This window comes from Mus pahari, chromosome 19 (assembly GCF_900095145.1).
Source record: "Mus pahari chromosome 19, PAHARI_EIJ_v1.1, whole genome shotgun sequence".
In the NCBI taxonomy this organism is placed as follows: domain Eukaryota; kingdom Metazoa; phylum Chordata; class Mammalia; order Rodentia; family Muridae; genus Mus; species Mus pahari.
Window position 1 is genome coordinate 78,904,099 of NC_034608.1, and position 26,490 is coordinate 78,930,588.

Consider the following 26,490-nt stretch of genomic DNA (forward strand, 5'->3'; position numbering starts at 1 on the left):
GCCTGAGGGATTTTCGATGCTCCAGTGTAGGGGAATACCAGGGAAGACCAGAGTGGGTGGGTGGGTAGAGGAGTACCCTCATAGAGGCAGGGGGAGGGGGAGGGGATGGGGGTTCCGAAGGTTCCCCTGGAAAGGGTAAAACATTTGAAATGTAAATAAAGAAAACATCCAAAAAAGAAATGTTGCTTTACTTTGTTGTTTGTTTAGGGTGGAAGCTATCAAATTTTTCAGAAAGCTACAGTTATCATTATTTCAAATAAAAGTTCAAATTGTTTAATTATGCTTTATTTCAAAATAGAAATTCAGTAAGTTAATGTGAGAGTAATTGGCTGGTTTCTGTTTTAATTTTGAACATCCATAATTACAATATTGATTTACAATACCAAAAAAATCTAAATTTATGGTTGCTCTTTAAAATTGTGGTTAATTTTATACATTGTATTTTGACCATAGTCACTCTCCCACTCTCTTAGGGTATTATTGCTATGAAGAGACACCATGACCAAGGTAAATCTTTTTTTTTTCTTTTTTTCATTTTTTATTTGTTATTTTATTTACTTACATTTCAAATGTTATTCTACTTCCCAGTGTTCCCTCCACAAAATCCCTATCCCCTCTCCCCTCCTCCTGTCTCTATGAGGGTACTTACCCACCCACCCACCCACCCACTCTTGCCTCAGCGCTCAAGCAATTCCCCTACCCTCGATCACAGAGCCTTCACAGGACTCTTATAAGTGACATTTAATTGGGTCTGGCTTATACTTCAGAGGTTCACTTCATTGTCATCATGGATGTAATCTTGGCTGTGTGGGAGCAGATCTGGTGGAGCCAAGAGTTCTACATCTTGATCCTCAAGTAGCCAAGAAAGAACTAAGTCTCTTTTCCACACTGGGTGAAGCTTGAACATAGAATCTCAAAACCCACCCCCCGCAGTGACACATTTCCTCCAACAAAGCTACACCTATTCTAATAGAGACATACCTAATAGTGTCACTCCCTGTAGGCCAAGCATTCAAACTCAAGAGAGGATGGGGGCCATACCCATTCAAACCACTACACAGTCTAGCTCCACTTACATCCACCCCCTATTCCATACTCACCTTTTAAAATTCATCGTGTATATTCATTCCTCTTTAGATGGACTCTCTTCATCATAGACACCATGAGATCTTGGGACCTGTAGCCTACTTTGTATTTCAGAACACTACTGAGAAGATTATATAACGTTTATCTCACTAGTCTAGGGCACATAGTGAGAATTGCAAGCCTACATAAATACATATCACATACAATATCTTGATTAGGAATTCATCAATAGTATGTATTTTTGGTTTTGTTTTGTTTCTGTTTTTGGATTTTTTTTTTTATTTAAGTAACAGGACCCAACATTTTAAGTAGAAAGAGTTAAGGTGATGTCTTACTTAGGTTTCTGTTGTGATAAACACCATAGCTGAAATCAACTTGGGATGGAAAGGGCTTACTTCAGCTTATAGTTGTAGTAAAGAGAAATCAGGGAAGAAACTCATGCAGAAACTGAAGCAGAGATGAGGAAGGAATGATGTTTACTGGTTTGGTCCCTCTGGCTTGCTCAGTTTGCTTTCCTGTACAGTGCAAACCCACCTGCCCAGGGATAGCATTGCTTACAGTGGGCTAGGTCTTTTTCTTAATCAAGGAGTGAAGTCCTCAGTCAAGGAGACCTCACTCAATCTTTAGTGGAGGGGGTGTCAGCCCTCCAATGCCCTGAGGTCCCTCAGGAAAGAGGGAGCAGATAAACAGCAAATATGGAAAAGGCCAGGGGTGGACAGGTAAACATAGATTATGGAAGTAGAAGGACCCTGACCAAACCAGGCAAAGCTGAACCACTCAAGAAGTTAGCATGTGGTTCAACCCAGGAGTGGCTGAGCTGCCTGTGCACTGGGCAGTGGTACCAGGGAGACTACCAAAGAGAAGGCAGGGAAGGAGTGCTTAGGAGATGAGGAGACTGTGAAGCTGGTGTGGGTGCTCCTGGGTCAGCTCCAGGTGGTGTCGCTGTCCTAGGCCTGCTGCACATGAAAGGTCACTTTACCCATGTAGACTGTGCCATCCTGCTGCTCTTCCTTGGCCCTGAGAAAGGCAGATGTAGGGAAGGTGGCAAAGTCTGTGGGAAGAGTAGCTCCAGGATAATGAGTTACTATCCCCTCATCCTTGAGCTTCTCAATGGTGTTACTCAAGGACTTGAGCTGAGCCACTTGTTCCATAAGCTGAGCTGATGGGCTCTTGGCAGCTGGGTTGCTTCGAATGATAACTACTATGTGGGTGTGGGTGCTCAGTTGGTTTAGTTTCTTCAATAGCTGGCATACTCACATGGAGTTGCCCTCAGGCAAAGTTCATGTGGGTATTATCTCAGTCAGAGTTCCCTTTTCCAGTGTGTATCATGTTGATCATAAAACTAAGCAAAACGGTTAGAAAACCAGAGGAAGAAATTGCGGCTTCTAACTTGGGAGTCTAGATTTGAAGACTTTATGGCATATCCATTCCTTCATTTACAAGTGTGATGATCTGATAAGATGCATGGGATTATTTCAGTCTTCTTGTATCTGTTGAGGCCTGTTTTGTGACCAATTATATGGGCAATTTTGGAGAAGCTACCATGAGGTGCTGAGAAGAAGGCATATCCTTCTGTTTTAGGATAAAATGTTCTATAGATATCTGTTAAAACCATTTGTTTCATAACTTCTGTTAGTTTCACTGTGTCTCTGTTTAGTTTCTGTTTCCATGATCTGTCCATTGATGAGAGTGGAGTGTTGAAGTCTCCTACTATTATTGTTTGCCATGCTATGTGTGCTTTGAGCTTTAGTAAAGTTTCTTTTAGGGCATTTGTAGCATTGATAGTCAGAATTGAGAGTTCATCTTGGTTGATTTCACCTTTGATGAGTATGAAGTGTCCATCCTTGCCTTTTTTGATAACTTTAGGTTGAAAATCAATTTTATTCAATATTAGAATGGCCACTCCAGCTTGTTTCTTGGGACCATTTGCTTCGAAAATTGTTTTCCAGCCTTTTACTGTGAGGTAGTGTCTGTCTTTGTCACTGAGGTGGGTTTCCTGTATACAGCAAAATGTTGGGTCCTGTTTACATTCTGTATTAAAAGTTTTTAAAAGGTAAAAAGCCACATAATAAGTTGTATAGCACATACATATATCCTTACATAAAATATACAAGTCGGTTTTCTATTTTCTCCCAATTTTACGTATTATTTCTGTTGCTAACTGTGGAAATGACATTAGCCCTTCTCTGTGTGAACAGCTGCATCAATGCAGGGCTCTGGAGGGCACTTCTGGAGAAAGACTTTTCTGGTTCAGGTGTGCCCCAGCTTCCTACAGACTTCACAGACTCACAAACCCTGGGATGTTGAGTTGGGTTCAACATTAGGCAAGAGTACTGGAGCTTTGCTATACAGAAGGGTGGGATTGTCAACCAATAGGAAGGGATACTCTTAAGTCCTAGCTATTGTCTAGCACTACTTCTCTCCTGAGAAATACTGAGGAATTCCTTCTGCTGCTGACAAGCTATTCATCTCTGAAAAGTACTTCACAATGTTTAAATTGTATGGGCTTGTGGATATGGGACCTTCTTGTCTTTTAAATGTGAGGTGCCCACATAACTAAATTATACAAATTTGTTCTGTGCTTTGATAAAGTTTTTGTCTCATTATGTGACTGTGTGTGTCTGTGTTAGGGTGTGGGCATGGGAGGGCACTTTTGTGTCTCTGGATTTGTCTTCACAAGTGTGTCATCTCTCCATCACCCCAAGGCTATTTTTATGTTTTTAATGTCTATTCTGCTTTCTTCTTTTGTACACTGTACAAATCCTTTCCATATTTATTATTTATAACATAACATTAATTATCTCCTTTGAGAAAAAGACAAATAATATGCTAGGATTTGCATGCCAGCAGAGAAAGTCTTCCACATATTAATTATTCTTCCTCAAGCACTAATAGAATTTTATCTGTATTCTTCATAGCCTGTAGAACAGAAACAGGCACCAAGATATATTTTACCTGTAGGTCGATTTTGTCAAATTCTGATCTTTTGAATTCTTAGATATCACCAAATATGAGGATTCTATTCAATCATCTCAGATTTTACTCTTTATTTGGAGTTGTTCATATGAAAAATGAATTTTTATATGACATCAATGTAAATTATTTGTCCGGAATACACATTATACACTCTTTAAATATCAATGTTATTCTTATTGAAATCGAAATATCTTCATTTATTTCATGGATTATATTTTATAATTTTGACAACTTAAAATATTTAAAAGTTTAAATTTTGCATTCCTATAAATTGGTTTTAATTTTCCTGAATTTGTTATTTATTTTACCACTGTAGAGTCTCTGTATTAGGCAGAGTTCTCTAGAGAAACAAAACATATACAAAATATATATTAATAATTAGTAATAAGTAATATGTTTGAAATTAATATAATGTTAATATAATTAATATTAATATAATATGTATTCTTCATATATTATATGACATCTTTTCATGTTGGAAGACTTGTTATATTTATAAAAATATGTTCCTTTCAGGCAAAGCCTTTTTGTTTGATTATTTTGAAGATTTTTCTTCTTTTGTGTGTTGAGCAACTTCAGTACTGCATGCCAGGCTTAGCTTAGTTTCATCTTACTTTTCTTGTTTGTATTCTGTCTTCCCAATTTGTCCTGATTTTCAAGGTGGGTTATCTATATGCCTTCCAAGATGCTTTGGAAATTGGATATTTAAATATGGGCTCTTCACTCAGTATTTTTTTCTCATTCCTTAACTCCTGTAATATGTATTCAAAGTTCACATTCTGTTCCATCTACTCTTGACTTTCTATTATAGTCTGTGATTTGTTTCCCCACCCCATGAATCATACTACCAGCTGTATCTAATCTGAATTTGTATTTTAATTACTGTGTCTCTTTATCTCTACAAGTTTGATTTGTTGTTTGTAAAATCTTGGAATTAAAATGATCATACATTTTCATGTATTTTTCATCTCCTCTCTTTAATCATTTCAGAATACTTTCTTTCCAGTCATCATGTGATTATTCTACTATTCAAATTATTTTGGTTATATTATTTGTATTACTCTCACTTGACCATTTTATATGTCTTTTTGTGGTATTGTAATCATTGACATTTATCTGTGATTGAGATAGTAACTGCTCTGCAAGCATGCTGCACTTCTAGAATGCTTTGCAAGGTTTTCACAATCTGACACCCCTGGGACTTCAGTAATATTTCTTGGAACTGAGGATGGAGTTCAACAGTAGGAAACTTGCCTAGGAATCACGAGGGAGGGCCAGGTCCATTTCAAAGAACACTAAAATAAGTAAATTAAATAGGAAGGAAAATCTTTATCAGCTAAGAAGACAATGCAAATAATAAGACCACAAGGCATTTCTGTCTTGGAACACTTCATTTTGATGCATTAATTGGTAATTCATCATGATCCTGTCTTTCAAGTGTTTCAATGTGGATTCTAGTGAAATCTTCAATGTATCACTCACATTGGTAATGGTACTGGGTGGTGCTTTGCTTGTTTGTATGTTTCTGAGACAAGGTGTTCCTATGTAGCCCAGGCTGCTATTGAACAAATATACTCCTGAGTTACCCTCCTGAGAGCATGCGTTACGGGGACAATCCATATGCCACTACTTTTAATTTGTATTTACAAAGTCACTTATTAACCAATTTGAAAATAAACAATTTAGATGACTGGAAGTACTATAAATAATGTGAAAATGATTATTTTTATAAATCAACTGATTCCATTTGAAAGGTCTGATGTAAAATCAAAGCCAAGGAAAGAATGTATATGTTAATATTGGCGTTCAAATAGGGATATGTTAATTTTGAAATCTCACCAAGATGGTAGCAGGGCATATTTGTACAATTTCCAAATTGGGCAGATTATTATTTTTGTGTGTGATCTATAACCATTTATTTATTTTATTAGATATTTACTTTATTTACATTTCAAATGTTGTTCTTTTTTCCTGGTTTCTGCTCCAACCCCCCCATCCTTTCTCCCCTCCCCCTGCTAACCAACCCATCCACTCCCTCTTCCTGGACCTGGCATACCCTACACTGGGGCATAGAAACTTCACAAGACCAAGGGCATCTCATCCCACTGATGAGCAACTAGGCCATCCTCTGCTACATATGTAGCTGGAGACATGAGTCCCACCATGTGTACTCTTTGATTGGTGATTTAATCCCTAGAATCTCTGGGGATACTGGTTAGTTTGTATTGCTGTTCCTCCTATGGGGCTGCTAACCCCTTCAACTCCTTGGGTCCTTTCTCTGGCTTCTTCATTGGGGACCCTATGCTCAATCCAATGGTATACTGCGAGGATCCACCTATGTATTTCTCAGGAATTGGTGGAGCCCCTCCTGAAACATCTATGAAATGCTTCTGTCAGTAAGCACATGTTGGCATCCACAAAAGTGTTTGCATTTGGTGATTTGATGAGATAGATTCCCAGGTGGGGCAGTCTCAAGATGGTCATCCCTTCAGTCTCTGATCCACACTTTGTCTCTGTAACTACTTCCATGGGTATTTTGTTCCCCCTTCTAAGAAGGAACGAAGTATCCACACTTTGGTTTTCCTTCTTCTTGAGTTTCATGTCGTTTGTGAATTGTATCTTGGGTATTCTGAGCTTCTGGGCTAATATCCACTTATCAGTGACTGTCTATCATGTCTGTTCTTTTGTGATTTGGATTAACTTACTCAGTATGACATCCTCCAGATCCATCCATTTGCCTTAGAAAATTCATAAATTTATTATTTTTAATAACTGTGTAGTACTCCATTGTGTAAATATACCACATTTTCTGTATCCATTCTTTGTTAATGGACATCTGGGTTCTTTCCAGGTTCTGGCTATTATAAATCAGGCTGCTATGAACATAGTGAAGCATGTGTCCTTATTACATGTTGGAGCATCTTCTGGGTATATACCCAATACTGCTGGGGATATCCCAGCAGTATTGCTGGATCCTCAGATAGCACTATGTCCAATTTTCTGAGGAACTGCTAAACTGATTTTCAGAGTGGTTGTCCCAGCTTGCAATCCCACCAGCAATGGAGGAGTGTTCCTATTTCCCCACATCCTTACCAGCATCTGCTGTCACCTCAGTTTTTGATCTTAGCCATTCTGACTGGTATGAGGTAGAATCTCAGGNTTGTTTTGATTTGCATTTCCCTGATAAGTAAGGATGTTGAACATTATTTTTTAGGTGCTTCTCAGTCATCCTGTATTCCTCAGTTGAGAATTTTTTGTTTAGATCTGTTTACACCATTTTTAATAGGGTTATTTGGTTTTCTGGAGTCCAACTTCTTGAGTTCTTTGTATATGTTGGATATAAGCCCTCTATCAGATGTAGGATTGGTAAAGATCTTTTCCCAATCTGTTGGTTGCCTTTTTGTCTAATTGACAGTGTCTTTTGCCTTACAGAAGCTTTGTGATTTTTATGAGGTCCTATTTGTCAATTCTTGATCTTACAGCACAAGACATTGGTGTTCTGTTCAGAAATTTTTTCCCTGTGCCCAGAAGTTCGAGACTCTTCTGTACTTTCTCCTCTATAAGTTTCAGTGTCTTTGGTTTTATGTGGAGGTCTTTGATCCACTTNGACTTGAGCTTTGTACAAGGAGAAAAGAATGGCTCGATTCACATTCTTCTACGTGCTAATGGGCAGATTACTTTTAATAAATACATGTCCCTCTAATTCAAATTTAAGCTTCATCAGAGGAGAGATTGTGACTTATCTTACCTTAAATGGAAGCAAATATTTGTTGACCTAATAAATAAACAGAACGTATGTTAGCAACAAATTATGTGATGCAAATATGTGCCTTTTGTTTTTGAAAATAGCATGACTTTGTATGAATAATCATTTAGTCTCAGGAAATTCAGATTGCTAATAAATAGACAGTACAAAATTATAACTGGCACATTTATTAGAGCCCTGCAGAAAATCTTTCCTAAAAGGCACTTAAAGTTTTAAGTTTTGTAGCCTTCAAAGAAATGCCTATTCAGGTGCTTTTAGAAAAAAAATTTTTAAAGACATAAGATTTATTACCTAATTCTTTCAGTTCACTTGTTTCTAAGCAATCCACCTTACTTAAACTTAAAAGACTTTTCTGGATGTAAACCCCTTAAATCCTCTGACTGTTTTATTAGCACTGGCTCTTGATTTTTGTGACATAAAAACAATGTGAAGGATTATATGCTCACTTTCTCAGTTTATTAAAAATGTTCTTTAATTTTCTACAGTTGCTCAGTGAAAACGGTTCCAGTAATGCTTTGGACAGATCCATTCTTAGCTTTGTTATTGAGCTAATGACTAAAATGATCATCCTTTGATATTATTCAACAAAAGCACTATAGAATGTCTATAAAAATATGATTTACAAAACATACTGAAGTCTGAGCACATGTTTAAACTAGAGAATGTTGGTGTGCTATGGTTAATTGTTATCTTTAGTTGAGTGTAGATGGAAATTTGGAATGTTAAACAAATGACATTTCAGCTGTGTGGGTATTATAGACAAACGAGGCAACTTGCCAGAAAGAATGGTAAAGTCATGACTTGCATTTGTATAAAAATGAGACCATAACACATTTCACTTTTTACTTCATATTGCACTCCAGCACCATCATGAAGACCACCTAGGTACATACTTATACCTTTAGGGTTGGCTTTTTGCCTTAAAATTTGGGGGGGTCCAATTTATTTAAAATTCAAACCTATTTCCACAAGTGTTTTAAAGTTGAAGGTCAGTATATATTCTGCTGTACTCTGCTCATTTTTACTTAAATTATAAGATGAGAAAATAGTTATATTTAGTGAATTATACTCAGGGCTCTGAGATTGCTTTGCATTTCCTGCATTAGCCCCTAAACTATTATGGGCATCATGAACTCAGGACGTTTATACTGCATGTAAATAAAAACTGGTAGATTGTAGACAGGTGGATTTAAAAGAATCCTTGGAAACTGCAGTATGTCACATTGCATCATAGTAGTTCTATCATTCGTTCTTATGTTAATGACATGTTTCTTAAGCAGTTTTACATGGTTAACAAATACCAAAGATTAATATCTTTGGTAACCATTACCCTGCCTTGAAACATTTGAAAGGTCCAGCAATCTATTAGCAGAGTACTCAGTGGTAAATTTATGTTATCATCACTAAAGCTTCCAATTCTTTTCATAATTACTTTTGGTAAAAACTTATTTTGATGAAACATGTAGAGGTAGCTCTAATAAAAAATAAAATTTAGGGGTAGGCACCAGCCCCAGGTCCAACTTGGGCATGAACTCAGTGGACAGTCCCACGGTCCCCAGAGGACTCTCCACTCTACAGGCACTCTAGCATGTCCAGGATCTTAGCATCACTTGTGAGTAGAACACAACATCTGTTCCAACACAATCAGGAGTGCCTGGGACTATCAAGAGCAGGGACACAGGAACCCCACCCAACCATTAGCTCGGGTTCCTTCTGGTCAGAGTTGTACTACCTAGTTTTGAAATCAGTAGACAACCCCACGTCCCCCAGAGGAGGTACCACTTCCACGTGCTCTAACACACCCAGGATCATAGAATCCCAGGAAACCAGGATCCCAGGAGCTTGGTCACACCAGGATCACAGGGTCTCAGAAGAAGCTTGACTACCAAGAACTCTGACACACCCAGAATCTCAGAATCACAGGATCACAAAAAAAAAGCTGGACTCTGAGGAGTTCTGACTCAACTGGGATTACAGGAAAGACAGGCTCCAGTCAGATATATTGAGGGCAGAGAGCACTTGAGATATCAGATGATGGTAATCAAGCTTAAGAAGAGAAGCAACAGAAACCAAGGTTACCTAGAATCATCAGAACCTAACGCTCCCACCATAGCAAGTCCGGGATACATCATCACACCAGAAAAGCAAGATATAGATCTAAAGTCACTTCTCATGATGATGATGGAGGACTATAAGAAGGATACAAATAACTCCCTTAAATAAATACAGGAGAAAATAGGTAAACAGGTAGAAGCCCTTAAAGAGAAAATACAAAAATCCCATAAAGAATTAAAGGAAAACACATCGAAACAGGTGAAAAAATTGAACAAAGTAAAAACAATGAAGAAACCACAAAGGAAGACAACTATGGAGATAGAAATCCTAGGAAAGAAATCAGGAGTCACAGATGTAAGCATCACAACAGAATCCAAGAAATAGAGAAGAGAATCTCAGGGGCAGAAGATTCTAAAGAAAATACAGACACAACAATCGTAGAAAATGCAAAATGCAAAAAGATCCAAACTCAAACATCCAGGAAATCCAGGACACAATGAGAAGACCAAACCTAAGGATAATAGGAATAGATGAGAATGAAGATTTTTCTACTTAAAGGGCCAGTAAATATCTTCAACAAAATTACAGAAGAAAACTTTCCTAACCTAAAGAAAGAGATGCGAGTGAACATACAAGAAGACTACAGAACTCCAAATAGTTTGGACCAGAAAAGAAAATTCTCCTGACACATAATACTCAAAATACCAAATGCACTAAACAAAGATAGAATATTAAAAGCATTAAGGGTCATTGGGAGGCAGAGGCACTTGGATTTCTGAGTTCAAGGCCAGCCTGGTCTACAGAGTGCAAGGACAGTCAGGACTGAACAGAGAAACCCTGTCTCAAAACAAAAAACAAACAAACAAAAAAGCATTAAGGGAAAAAGGTAAGGTAACATATAAAGGTAGACCTGTTATAATTACACCAGACTTCTCACCAGAGACTATGAAATACAGAGACCCTGGACAGATGTCATACAGACCCTAAGAGAACACAAATGCCAGCCCAGGCTACTATACCCACCAAAACTCTCAATTACCATAGATAGAGAAACCAAAGTATTCCATGAAAAAAAAAAACAAATTTACACAATATCTTTCCATGAATCCAGTCCTTCAAAGGATTATAAAGGGAAAACTCCAAAATAAGGAGGGAAACTATACCATATACCAAGTATGAAAGTAATCTTTCAACAAACCTAAAAGAAGATATCCATAAGAACAGGATGCCAAGTCTAACAACAAAAATATGAGGAAGCAACAATGAATTTTCCTTAATATCTCTTAATATCAGTGAACTCAATTCCCCAATAAAAAAGACATAGACTAAGAGACTGGTTGCATAAACAGGATCTAGTATTTTGCTACATACAGGAAACACACCTCAGGGACAAAGATAGACACTTCCTCAGAATAAAACGCTGCAAAACAATATTCCAAGCAAATAGTCCCAAGAACCAAGCTGGAGTAGCAATTCTAATATTGAATAAAATTGAAATTCAACCAAAAGATATCAAAAAGTATAAGGAGGAACACTTTATTCTCAGCATAGTTAAAATTTACCAAGATGAACTCTCAATTCTGAACATCTATGTGGATGCAGGGCATCCACATTCATTAAAGAGACTTTAAAAAAGCTCAAAGCACACATTGCACTGCACATAATAATAGTGAAAGATTTCAACACCCCATTCTCCTCAATGGACATATCCTGAAACCGAAACTAAAAAGAGAAACAGTGAAACTAACAGAAGTTATGAAACAAATGTATTTAACAGATATTTATAGAACATTTTACCCTAAAACAAAAGGATATACCTTCTTCTCAGCACCCCATGGTACCTTCTCAAAAATTGACCTTAAATTTTGTCACAAAACAGGCCTCAACAGATGCAAGAAGACTGAAATAATCCCATGAATCCTATTAGATTACCACAAACTAAGGCTGACCTTCAATAATAAAACAAATAATGGAAAGACCACATACATGTGAAAGCTGAACAACACTCTACTCAGTGATCACTTGGTCAAGGAAGAAATAAAGAATGCAATTAAAGACTTTTTAGAGTTTAATGAAAATGAAGCCACAACATACCCAAGCTTATGGGACACAGAGAACGCAGTCCTCCTAAGAGAAAAACTCATAACTCTGAGTACCTCCAAAAATAAACTGGAGAGAGCATACACTAGCAGCTTGACAGTACACCAACAAGTTCTAGAACAAAAAGAAGCAAATACACCCAAGAAGAATAGACCAAAGGAAATAATCAAAATCAGGGCTGAAATCAACCAAGTGAAAACAAACAGAACTATACAAAGAATCAACCAAACCAGGAGCTGGTTTTTTGAGAAAATCAGCAAGATAGATAAACTGTTAGCCAGACTAACCAGAGGGCACAGGGACAGTATCCTAATTAACAAAATCAAATGAAAAGGAAGACATAACAACAGAATCTAAGGAAATTCAAAACATCATCAGATCCTACTACAAAAGGCTATACTCAACAAAACTGGAAAATCTGGATGAAATAGACAATTTTCTAGACAGATACCAGACACTAAAGTTAAATGAGGATCAGGTTAACAGTCTAAACAGTTCCATATCCCCTAAAGAAATAGAAACAGTCATTAATAGTCTTCCACCCCCCCCCAAAAAAAAATCCCAGGACCAGATGGGTTTAGTGCAGAGTTCTATCAGACCTTCAAAGAGGACCTGATTCCAATATTCCTAGAAGTATTTCACAAAATAGAAACAGAAAGTACTCTATCCAATTTGTTCTATGAAGCCACAATTACTCTGATACCTAAACCACACAAAGGTACAACAAAAAAGATAACTTCAGACCAATTTCCCTAATGAATATTGATGCAAAAATACTCAAAAAATTCTCGCAAACTGAATCCAAAAACACATCAAAACGATCATCCATCATGGTCACGTAGGCTTCATCCCAGGGATGCAGGGATGGTTCAATATAAGGAAATCCATCAATGTAACCTGCCACACCCACTCCAGTGAAGTCTGCATGGTAAGCTTGGACACAGGCCTGATGCATAAAGTTTCATGGAAACTTTTCTCCTGGAGCTTTGGCATCCTGTAGCACAAATGCTCCAGATTTGTCCTTGCAATAGTCAGTGTTAAACCATAGGTAATGCTACTCATTCAGACGTAAAGCCTCCAGTGTTGATAGTCAGTGAAAGAAATCAGGCATTGCAGTTTGCTGGATAGGAGCTAGAAAACTCAGGGCTAGTTCAAAATAGTAAACTTCTCATTACAGACAAGAATGGCAGCCTACATTACATAATAGTGGGAAAAAGGTAGGTTGTGGTTTTAGGAACAACTAGAGTATTATATTATTCATGTAAGGGTTAGTAGAACAGAACTTCTCTGGTACATGTTTTTCTCTAAGCCCAGAAGAATAGCATAATTAGGTATTTATTAAGGGACCCCTGGTGGTGGGTCAAACAATAGACTACAACAAAACCTGGGTGTATTAGCCCTTCACCTGGCTCCTGTGAATAGCTGATTTTAGATAGGGCTGATCTTATCTCAGTTGTAAATGCTGCCTGGTTCCTGTCAGATTTTATGTATGCATTTTCTCTTTTTTGTGTAAAGAGCCATTATGCATCTCGGTGTACTTTGGCTGATGTATTGCCTAGCTTCCTTGTTTTTCTTCTGTATTATAAGTCTGATGCTCACTTTGAGAAATTACGTTCAGCTCAACACTCCCTTGTGTTCGAGTCTGTTTGTCACTCACAGCTGACTCCTTGCACACCTGAGTACTGGAACCCTGATTCTACTGTGAGTTGAGGGACCGAATGAGTCCAGTCCCTGGCAGTAATCTCTATATGAACAAACTTAAAGACAAAACCCAAATGATCATCTCATTAGATGCAGAGAAACATTTGACAAAATCCAACACCTGTTCATGATAAACATCTTGGAAAGATCAGGAATTCAAGGCCCATACCTAAACATAATAAAAAGCAACATACAGGAAACCAGTAGCCAACATCAAACTAAATGGAGAGAAACTTGAAGCAATCCCACTAAAATCAGGGACTAGACAAAGCTGCCCACTATCTCCCTGCCTATTAAATATAGAACTTGAAGTCCTAGCAAGAGCAATTAGACAAAAAACGGGGATCAAGGGGGTACAAATTGGAAAGGAAGAAGTCAATATAGCACTATTTGCAGATTATATGATAGTATACATAAGTGACTCCAAAAATTCCACCAGAGAACTCCTAAACCTGATAAACAACTTCAGCAAAGTGACTGTATAAAATTAACTCAACCAAATGAGTGGCCTTTCTCTACACAAAGGATAAACAGGCTGAGAAAGAAATTAGGGAAACAACACCCTTCCCAATAGTCACAAATAATATAAAATACCTTGGTATAACTCTAACTAAGGAAGTGAAAGATCTGTATGATAAGAACTTCAAGTATCTGAAGAAAGAAAGCAAAAATCTCAGAAGATGGAAAGATCTCTCATGTTCATGGATTGGCAGGATTAATATAGTAAAAATGGCTATCTTGTGGAAAGCTATCTACCTATTTAATACACTCCCCCATCAAAATTTCAACTCAATTCCTCATAGATTTAGAAAGAGCAATTTCCAAATTCATCTGGAATAACAACAACAACAACAAAAAAAAAACTAGGATAGTGAAAACTGTTATCTACAATAAAAGAACTTCTGGGGTATTCACCATGCTTGACCTCAAGCTGTACTACAGAGCAATTGTAATAAAAAACTGCCTGGTACTGGTACAATGACAGACAGGTAGATCAGTGAAATAGAATTGAAGACCCAGAAATGAACCCACATACCTATGGTCACTTGATCTATGCCAAAGGAGCTAAAACCATCCATTGGAAAAAAGACAGCATTTTCAGGAAATGGTGCTGGCTCAACTAGCAGGTAGCATGTAGAAGAATGTGAACTGATCCATTCTTATCTTCTAGTACAAATCTCATGTCTAATTGGATCAAGGAACTTGACATAAAACCAAAGACAATGAAACTTATAGAGGAGAAAGTTGGGAAGATCCTCGAAGATATGGGCAGAGGGAAAAAAGTTGTAAACAGAACACCAGTGGCTTGTGCTGTAAGATCAAGAATTGAAAAATGGGACCTGATAAAATTTCAAAGATTCTATAAGGTAAAGGACACTGTCAATAAGACAAAAAGGCAACCAACAGATTGGGAAAAGACCTTTACCAATCCTATATCTGATAGAGGGCTAATAGCTAACATATACAAAGAACTCAAAAAGTTAGACTCCAGAAAACCAAATGACCCTATTAAAAATGGGATACAGAGCTAAACAAAGAATTCTCAACTGAGGAATACAGAATGGCTGAAAAGCACCTAAAAAAGTGTTCAACATCCTTAGTCATAAGGGAAATGCAAATCAAAACAACCCTAAGATTCCACCTCACATCAGTCAGAATGGCTAAGATCAAAAACTCAGGTGACAACAGAAGCTGGCGGGGATGTGAAAAAAGAGGAACACTCCTCCTTTGCTGTTGGGATTGCAAGCTGGGACAACCACTCTGAAAATCAGTTTAGTGGTTGCTCAGAACATTGGATATCGTACTATCTGAGGATCCAGCAATACCATTCCTGGGTATATACCCAGAAGATGCTCCAGCATGTAATAAGGACACATGCTCCACTATTTTCTTAGCAGCCTCATTTATAGTAGCCAGAAGCTGCAAAGAACCCAGATGTTCATCAACAGAGGAATGGGTACAGAAACTGTGGTACATTTACACATTGAAGTACTACGTATCTATTAAAAACAATGATTTTATGAAATTCTTAGACAAATTGATTGATCTGTAGAATTTTGTCCTAAGTGAGGTAACCCAATCACAAAAGAACACACTTGATTTGTACTCACTGATAAGTAGATATTAGCCCAGAAGCTACGAATAACCAAGGTACAGTTTGTAAAACACATGAAACTCAAGAAGGAAGAACAATGTATAGATATTTCAATCCTTCTTAGAATGGGGAACCAAATACCCATGGAAGGAGTTATAGAGACAAAATTCGGAGCAGAGACTGCCCTACCTGGGGATCCATCCCATAAACGACCACCAAACCCAGACACTATTGCAGATGTCAAAAAGAGCTTGCTGACAGGAGACTGATATAACTATCTCCTGAGAGGCTATGTCAGTGCCTGACAAATACAGAAGTGGATGATCACAGCCATCTATTGGACGAAGCACAGGTCCCAAGTGAAGGAGCTAGAGAAAGGACCCAAGGAACTGAATGAGTTTGTATCCCCGTAGGAAGAACAATATGAACTAATCAGTACCCCCAGAGCTCCCTGGGACTAAACCACCAATCAAAGAGCTATGGTGGGACTCATAGCTCTAGCTGCATATGTAGTAGAGAATAGCCTAGTCGTTCATCCCTGGGAGAAGAGGCCCTTGGTCCTGTGAAGGTACTATGCCCCTTTATAGGAGAATGCCAGGGCCAGGTAGCAGGAATAGGAGGATGGGGAGCAGGGGAGGTGAAGGGGATAGGGGGATTTTCAGAAGGGAACATAGGAAAGGGGATAACATTTAAAATGTAAATAATGAAACTATCTAATTAAAAAGAAAAGGAAAAAATAAAATAAAATTTAGTATAGGTTTTTAAAGTAAATTTTGACTTCATGAAATTTTTAAAAATATTATGGAAAATTCAACATAGCAGAAAATATTGACATTTGAAGTTTACTGTAAAATATCCCACAATTAAATACTCATTAAAACCAAATAGATTAAGAACCAGCATGAACAAAATTTGAATGTGACAAAATGCTACATTAAAATTAGTCCAGGATAGCAGGAGGAATCAGATTTTAATAAAGCTTACAAGATTATCGTTTTTAGTTGTTGCACCCAATGATTGTTACCATTGTTTCTGAACTAAGTTTGTGTTGTGTTTTCCTTCATGCGGCAGCTTGTCTGGGTTTGTGAGAGAAAGGTATGGCCACAAAGTATGGGTTTGCCAGATGTACCACAAAGGCCATGGGGGATTTGAAGCATGGGGTTGATGTGGAAATGACCCACCAGTGGGAACCTAGTGAGCTGGGTGAGGAGATTGTGGAGTTCTGAGTCAGAGTCTCCATGAGATAAAAATAGGCCTGCCATTGCCTGCCAGTGCATGGCCCCCAGCCCCGTGGGGCGGACAACAGCAGGAACAAGAGTGGGAGCATGCAGGGCCTTTTCTTCTTTAATATGTCCCGCAAGTACATATTAAGATGGCCAGTAGAAGTATAGATACAGAATTCCTGGCTCTCACCTATCTACTTCTTTAAAAGATTTAAAAATATTTGTGTATGTGTGTGTGTGTGTGTGTGTGTGTGTGTGTGTGTGTGTGTGTTTGTGTAGAAACTGGAATATTTTATCTTCATTGTTTTCAGACGCAGGCCACCTTAACCTCTTCACACAGATACACCCATGCTGAAGTATGTGTGTTATCATCAGAGGACCACTCTCAGGAGTGATTTCCCTCCTTCCACGACGTCTTCAGAAGCCAACTTCCATCATCAGGTTTGGCATCCAGCCATGCTTCCTGCTCACAGAATGTATCATCCTGTACGTATTTCTTCTAAAATGTCATTTTGTGCAATTATGTGAATAAAAATAAAAAAGTGGTCTCTTTATTAAACTTGATTTCTCTTTGTAGTAAACTCATAATAAAATAACATATGAAGCTAGTTTTTGTCTGTGTACTGTGAGAATTATAATGTGTATAGAACCTTGGCAAATATAAAGCACAACCAACATACTGTAGAAGTATAAAAATACTGTACAAAATTAATTTAATAACATGCCTAGAACAATAATACTTATGAGAAAAACAATAATGATGGTGTTTCTATTTTTACTTCACAACACATTTAAGGCAAATACTAAGTAGTTTTAAAAATAATATGTGGTACTGTCTAATTTCTGAAATAAGTTACAATAAAAATGAATTATCTTCATCAATGACCCGAAGTTATGACAATACATTTTTACCCACTCTCTTTAATTCCCTAGCTATCTCAAGCTTAGTTCACGTTGCCTAGTAGGAGATAAACTGGGGTATTTGGGCTATTTCCTAAATCAGCTACATTTTCCTACCATGACACTTAAAATAATTTAACATATTCATTTTAATAAAACGCTCACTATACAAAACTATAGGGTTGTTGTCATTCTTAGACATATCCTTACACACTTTTGGTGTGTAAGGATATCTATGTGCAGTTGACCTGATTTTCATGCAGTTGCTGAAAGAAAAATGTTTCCCATAAACTATTAACTGTGATTCAAACCTGGAATTTGCTTTGTGTAGAAACTTTTCACGACTTAAAAATTCTACTGTTCAAGTAAGTGTCTTGTAATGAAATCTACTGTGTTTTGCACAATAAGCCCAGATTTTGACGGCACACAGACTGAGTTTCTGCATCTAACTTCATCTGTTGCCCTGGGAAGCAGTATGAGATCTCTAGGTCTCGTATCATTGCATGGTTTAATTCAGCATCCCTGGAAAGAAGCACACACAGAGTGTGGAAGCTTGCTCCTGCCTACACAAGGCCTGGAACAGGACAAAACACTTTCTGGGTGAATGCCTTCTTCTTTTCTTTCCCTCAATGTGTGTCTACCTTGGGTAGCTGGAGGCGAGTGATAAAATATGGTAGAAGTTACTGAAACACATAATTTCCACAGAGTGGCTTTGTCTACATTAGAGGCAACAGTTACATAGTTTGAAGGCCACATCCAATGAGATCGAAACACTGGTTCCAAAACTGTATTTACACTTCACACATCCGAAGTAGAGAAAGATTGTTCAAGGGAAAAATGAGAAAAGTAAAATTATTATATCTAGATGTAGAGTTTAATTTTGTAAAAATAAAGAAATATATCTCATTTTTTCAGACAATCAGTGTTCATGAACAATTAAGAGGAAAAAAAAGCTCCTTTGCACAGCAACTCACATTAACATAAAAATTCAAAATAGATTGTCTAAGGGAAAGAGCCTTTCTTTGATATGATTGATGGTAATTAGAATTATCCATTATATGTCCATGAAACTTTAGCACGGCACTACTTCATACCCAGTTCTAGGACAACTTGGCACACAGAATTAAATTTGTCAACCACCTATGGCTCTTCACCTTCTAGCACACTCCCTCACTCAGAGTCTCACATATACATACATTAATATTAAAAATGCACAGCGCTATAAAGCAAAAGTTTGTTCTAAAATTACATTTCTACAACAAAAGCAGATTTGGATGTACACATGTATCTGTATGCCCAATATCTGTTATGGAAACGGATTTTCTTCTTGGACTTCCTGATTAACATATGCCATGATGGTCAATACCTAAAGAGGCTTGACTTTAAGCAGATTTGTTTGATTATGTGCAGGAATTCTAAGGCATTGGAAGTAGTTGTCCCACAGGACAAGCTTTGTCCTTGCCATGATACACTCTTGAAATATCTAAAAAGTCTCAAGTCTCCTTTGCGAGCCACATAGAAAGAGGCATTCATAGGACACAGGCATTTGGCTCAAAGATTAGAAACTTGTTGCTGCTGTTTTGATGTTTATGGAATAGCACCATAGGAAATATGTCAGAAACAAATCATTTGCCACCCAATATTGTATTTTTGAAACTAATTTCAAGAAGAGAACAAAAAAGAGATTTCATTTCTCCCAAACTCTACTTCCACTTCATCTCATCATTTTTAAATATAGTAACAACATCAATAACAATAACCATAATAATAACATATCAACACATTAACAATAAAAGGAAGACCATAGCAGCAGCAGCAGTAACTGGAATAAGAAACATCCAGGCAGTCATTTGGAAGATGGCTGCACACACCTCGTTGGCATTTTATCTTAAAGGTTTATAAGACATGGTGGGTTTCTTGAATTTGGTGTGACTATTCAGCACTTCCCCAGAGAGAAGTGAGTTTACTAGTGAACTGGGTATTATCCAGTAATTAAATATGATATCTAGGGATTAACTGCATTGTAGACACTATAGATATTTCAAACTTCTCAAGATATAGATACAATGAAGTGGTCACAAAATCATTTGTGTGAACAGGTTAAGCTGGCCCGCATTTGAAAATAATGAAGATGAAATATTCCAGTTTCCAAACACATACGCACACACACACACACAAACACACATACATGCACGCTCACGTGCATGCATTTATACACACACACACACACACACACTTGCATGTGTGGACATACACACAAACACATGCCCACATTTAAATGATGAACCACCTTCCAAAGACCACTATTCCACATCACCTTACATGAATTTGGTTTACACTGTGTCTGACCTACAGAGAGTCTAAGCAAACATGCTAAGACCCAAGAAGTGGGTTTCCAAGCTATGATCCGTCCAATCATTTCTACATCCCCAGATCTTGAAAAAGTAGTCAAGAAATCACTCCAGAGAATCACAGCTCATTAAATGAACTGTCCAAAATGTGAAGCATCTATTTCAAGCTGTTTATCTTCTTTGAATAAGCATGACTTTCAAGCATCCTTGCAATGCCAATCAGGTTTTCTTGAAAGTTCTCTTTCACTTCAGAGATAACTCTAATCTTGCAGGTTTCTTTTGCTCAAATTCATTATATAAAACAATTGTATTAATATTGTCGATTTTAAAAATGACTTCTTTCCATATGCACATTCCTTTCTGTTCTGAGGGAGGGTCGGCATTAGTTCTCAGCATGCATTGTTTCTGGGTATCGTATACTTCTATATCTTATATAAAATCCTTTCTTGTTGATAGTGTCATCTGTGTGAAAATGAATCAAAGCCACATCTCCAATTGAATAGATTTCTTCTGGTGGCTGAAAGAAAAAGCAAATAAAGCAGGCATGAGAGGAGCCACTGTTCCATGTCATGTGTGTGCTCTAACCACTCACCCCACCCAACAACCTAGCAAAGTACTCTGTTGAATTTATTCTCACAAAGATGGGAAAACATGAGATTTAGGGAGGAAATGACATACCCAGGATCTCATATTTTGAAGACATTTTAGTTCAAACCTAATTTCATAATTTCCATTAATATTTTTGTATTTTTTCAAAACTTTAATCCATCTTCTTTTCATTTATTTGTAAAAAAGGAGATTGCAAAACAGTAAAAAGATATTCAATGATTATTGTGAACTGAGCAACTTGTGGAATCTAAATCTTCATTTTCTCCATTTTAATAGTCTAAAATATTCTATGAAGCTCTTTTATTACATATCTTATTTTGGTAGAAGTTTGGTATTTATTATTATTATTATTATTATTATTATTATTATTATTATTATTATTATTATTTCATAGATAGGAGTTAACACTCAGAAAGTTGAGGCTATTGTCATTTCAAGCAAAATACACATGAGAATAGTCTAAATTTGAATGTAGTCAGTCATGGGGGAGATAGAGAAAACCAGAGTGTCTCCATTCTAGCTTCTCATGTGGATTCTCCTCTACCTGTCTCTGCACTGTACCTTTGCATGCAGAGCAGTGGATGAGCATTCTGCAATTCTGGACCTATACTAGTAGCTGGCCATGCCACTATGACCATAGCTATCTATCTATATTTATCTATCTATCTATCTATCTATCTATCTATCTATCTATCTATCTTTCTTTCTTTCTTTCTTTCTTTCTTTCTTTCTTTCTCTCTCTCTCTCTCTCTCTTTCATTCTTTCTCTCTTTCTTTCTCTCTCTCTTTCTTTCTCCCTCTTTCTTTCTCTCTTTCTTTCTTTCCCTCTATCTATCTATCTATCTATCTATCTATCTATCTATCTATCTATCTACCTACCTTCCTACCTACCTATTGTATATGAGTGCTCTACATGAATGCAAGGCATCACATCCCATTACAGATGACTGTGAACCACCATGACGTTGCTGGGAATTGAACTCAAGAAAGTTCGAAGAAAAATCAATACTCTTAACCTCTGAACCATCAAAGAATGGAATGTCGACTAGAGAAATAATGGATTTTTTTCTCTTAGGCTTTAAATTCAGAAGGAACAACATTGTCAAGGTTCTGTACTTGTATATGTTGGTTTTAGATTATTAATCATTTAAATATTTACTGCACAATGAAAAGTTAGAATGTAGAAAGTGACAAGAAACTGAAACAGCTAAGTCCATATGCTCACACAAATGATAATGTAAACTCATTAGACGTGGACAAATGGGAAGGTAGGTGAGCCACGTTTATTTTTGTTGAGCCATTGTAAATCATATTTTGACTTTGTTTCAAAAATGTTTCCCGTTTGTAAATATTATATTCACCAACCACTGATTAATAGGCTTCTCATTAATTGACTATGGGATCCTGTTGGTGGCATACTTACCCCTGATCCACAGAATCTACCAAGACCCACAGCTTTTGAACTGAGACCATCGAAGACCTCAACATAGTCATAGCCACAGTCGGCTTCTTCTTCTACTTCGAATGCCTGGAAGGACAATTCGAGTCGAGAGCCTCGTTCTGACATCAACAGCCATTCACAGTCCAATTGTCCTGGGTAGTTATTATCACCAAACTGAGCATGGGAGTACAGGTCTCTAGGCTTCAACTCTGCTTTCAATCGACCACCACATTCTGCCCAAGGAAAGAAATGAATAAGCTTGGTGAGCTTCCATTGTACAACCTCTGTTTCAGTGGAGTCCATCCAATCTCTAACACCTGTTCCCACATCTAGGATTAGGTAAGTGTTTGTGACTAGAGAATCAGACAGTGTCATATACATAGGCAGGAATAGCACACATAGCCTGTCTAGCTTAGGAAACTAGCTTAAACATCCAACTAAAGATGAGACTGTGAGCAACCAATATTATGTCTGTGATCCTCATTTTCCCAAAGACAAAGTACATATGATAATGGCACCAATCTTTGTGTGTTTATAAAATGTAATGCACAAAAGAAACCTAGAAAAGTACCTGTCACAAAATTTGCTCAATAGAATTACAGAAGAAGATATATCTAATAATGTTTTTAATTTCAAATCATTCTTTTCATAATGAAAACTTAGAATTCAGTCATAAAATAATCTGAAAAAATTATCAAAGCATATAAAGTTTATGTATGTATTTGCTACATAGAACTTTATATAATATATACAAAAGTATTATGCATGTACAATACTATTATTTAAGTAGTACTATTATCTTATACAATCAGCAAAAGAATGCACAATTTATCACATAATCAGTCCAGGAATAATTGAAGTATTTGCTATAACAAAATTTTAGTCTCAATTATTTAGGGAAATGCAAGTGAGTTCTGCGCACTGCTGTCATCACTCATAGAAAATATATCCAAGAAGCAAAGCTGTGAAAACAGAATCTCATAGCTTATCTAATTCAGGGAAATGGATGTTTCCCAAAATTTTCAGTAGTTCACTGCAGTCAGAGGCTTCAACTTAACTATGGCATAGATCAAACAGAAGTACCAGGAGGTTAAACAGCCTAACAACAAACCTACTGGTAAGCCCAGCGATAAAAAATGAGATGTGAACAGGTTGGGGGGAAAGTAGAGTGTCTAGCTTCTCCTCCTCCTCCTTCTTCTTCAAAACCTTATAGAATACACATCTTTGCACATTTTGTTTCTTTCAACTACTGGATTAAATTAAATTGAACTTGAATTTGAACTCACTGTCAGAGGAAAACCAAGTTTTCTTACCAACAACATCCACATCCATTGTTTGGATAGCATCACTTTGTAAAAAACACAAAACAAAACAAACTAATAACATTGCAGTTGGCGGTTTTAAATTCTTTTGGAGCCAAAGTTAACGTTGTGTATAGAAAAATAAATTCACTTAGATAAATTAAGATATATAGTTGAGGCCACAAACCTGTTCCATTTGTTCTAGGAGGTAACCAATATAAAAGTGCTTTACACATGTGATGGAGTTAACAGACGTGATCCCAGCTTGGACTTTAACTTACACTGTGAGTTGTTAACTTATGGGAATGTTCATTGTATTTTTCCCATGAATCCCTGGGTTGTTTTTCCCCAAAGAATACTAACCCGTCACACTGTCTGAGCAAATGCCAAAACAAAATTTTGATGGGAAGTTATATCACAATTGAACTTAATGGAAAGAATGATGTTTAAGGAGATGTATCCAGCAGGTGAAAATGCAGACTACTTTATGCAAGGTGATATTTTGCAACAGCACAGAAAAAAAAAATCCACATAGAAAGTTTCAAGATAATTCATCTAAAAGCCAAAGTTCATAAATAAATAAATAAATAAATAAATAAATAAATAAATAAATAACAGGAAAGGCAAACATGCAAACCATAGCAGACATATCAATCAGAATAAATAACTACAGTGGGGAAGCTGAGATCCTAATGGCAATTGTCACTGATATTTGTAGTACTTTGGTTGATATGTAAGTTTCAGCTTCAGAGCCCTCATATTTAAAATGGCAGAACCCAATGAATAATACCCAATTTCCATGTTTGCTTTAACACTTGATTGAGGTTAGTTACTGTGATACTTGAATAAATATAAACTAAAACAGGCCTGCCATTTCATTTATGTAATTTAAACACTGAGTAGTCTTTACCTATTGCTTCAAGTCATGATGATATTTGTGTTCATTTCTGTCTTAATTCTACAGTTTTAAATGGATAGAACATTCTATAGAGATATACATTAGGTTTGGAGGTGGTCAAAATTGGAGTAAGCCCATGATTAGATACTGGGTTGCATATTAATTAACCATCTACAAATTCTGTTTCTTCATCCGCAAAATGGAGATGATACAGCTGATCGTCAGTTTGAGAGAATTGTTGTAAACTGTTTTCATGATAAACAACAAGTAAATAGAGTACAAGAGTAGAAGTCACAAACTACTCTAGAGGGGTAATGGGCTTTTCAGCCGTCAATAACCTCAAGACCATTTGCGTGTGCATGTACGTGTGCATGTGTATGTGTGTGTGAGCTTGTGTGCATACATATGTGTGAGTGTGTCATATGTGTGCATATGTATATGTGTAGGTGTGTGTATGTGTGCAAGTTTATGTGTTCATGTGTGTACATTTTTGTGCATGTGTGTGTATGCATGTGAGCATGTGTGTGTATTCCTTTGTGTGTGGGTGTACATGTGTTGTGTGTGTGCATGTGTGTATGTGTGTGTAGTGTGTATATTCATTTGTGTATGGGTGTATGTGTGTGAATATGTGTATGTGCATATACATGTATGCATGTGTGGTATGTGTGCATCTGGGTATGTGTGTGTGCATGAGTGGGTGCACATGTGTGTGCATGCCTGTGTGGGTATGCATGTGTGTGTGTGTGTGTGTGTGTGTGTGTGTGTGCATGTGTGTATTTAAAAACCACCAAATTCGTACCATCAGAAAAATTCTGAAGGCGTAATGGGATACCGATTTTTCCACAGCTTAAGTACTTGGCAAATTAACATGATTTTATCTAAAATACCACTTGTCTAGAAAATTAATAGGAAATATCTGTAGTTTAATTTTTCTAAACAACTGTTAAAAGAAATAATCAACTACCATTAATGTTAGTAGTCTAATAATTAATAGTTAAATAATAGTTAATAGTCTCATAGTCTAGTAATAATAGCATACCCCTATTTTAACAATTCCCAATTTTTCAGAGTTAATTGTAAATCAATTATGCAGTAAAATAAAAACACACAGAGAAAAATACTTTACAATAAAATAGTTAACACATACAGATTTCAAGGAAAATTAAAAAAACCAAAACAATTGCCAAGAAAATATGACAAATATTGTATTAAATTACTTCACATATGTATTACATTGCTCTGTATTATAACGCATCACTCTTACATTGATCAGTATAATACTTCAGTATGGCCACCAGGTGTCACTATCAGCCCAATCACTTTAACAAATATCTATGATTACCTTTTCCCCCTAAAATCTGATAGGAAAAGGGAGTATTCCTTAGCATATTTTACAGACCATGTATTTAAATTGGCACATGGTATAAATAATTTCATCTTACTTATTTTACCTTTACATATTTATAGTTTTCTTATGTAAACTTTTACATAATAGCAAAAAATCAGGATTAGGGAAAAGATCATATTACATATCAAATACAAGTTAGGGGAAATGACAATCTGTTGAACAAAGAATAAATCCCAAAACCCTTTACAAAACATGTATCGAGGCAAAAGCTAGCTTAAAAAGAGGCGGCCTAGTAGATGAAATAAAGGTTTTTAATACCTTTTATCTGTAAAAGGTAACATGTCTCTGAAACTAGTAATGTTACTTATAAGATTAATTACACAAATATTTAGAAATGTTTCCACATCCCCAGGTTACACTGATAGAAAATCAAGCTGATTTATTATTATTATTATTATTATTATTATTATTATTATTATTATCATTATTATTAGTTGCTTTATATTTCTTCCATGAATCCTCAACTTCTACAAAAGTATCAAAGGAGCCAGGACAGCTTCCAAATATTTCATATAACAAATCTGAGTGATATTTTGCCAGCTGTGACACTTACTTTTAGTTGGCAGCCTGACACAATTTAG

General features: G+C 36.6%; 1 protein-coding gene across 2 annotated transcripts in view; it reads right to left on the minus strand.

Annotated features, from left to right (window-relative positions):
- Window positions 1-18,837: 18,837 nt before the first annotated feature.
- Tll1 (tolloid like 1) overlaps window positions 18,838-26,490 on the minus strand; it is a 201,965-nt gene continuing 194,312 nt past the window's right edge. The window contains exons 20-21 of one of the 2 annotated variants that reach the window (XM_021218792.2): window positions 22,285-22,535; window positions 18,838-20,770 (exon numbers count right to left, since the gene is read on the minus strand). In XM_021218792.2, the coding sequence (XP_021074451.1) occupies window positions 20,636-20,770; window positions 22,285-22,535 (386 nt within the window). In that variant the 3' untranslated portion in view covers window positions 18,838-20,635. The remainder of the gene's footprint in view (window positions 20,771-22,284; window positions 22,536-26,490) is intronic. The other variant, XM_029532162.1, reaches the window with a different exon arrangement.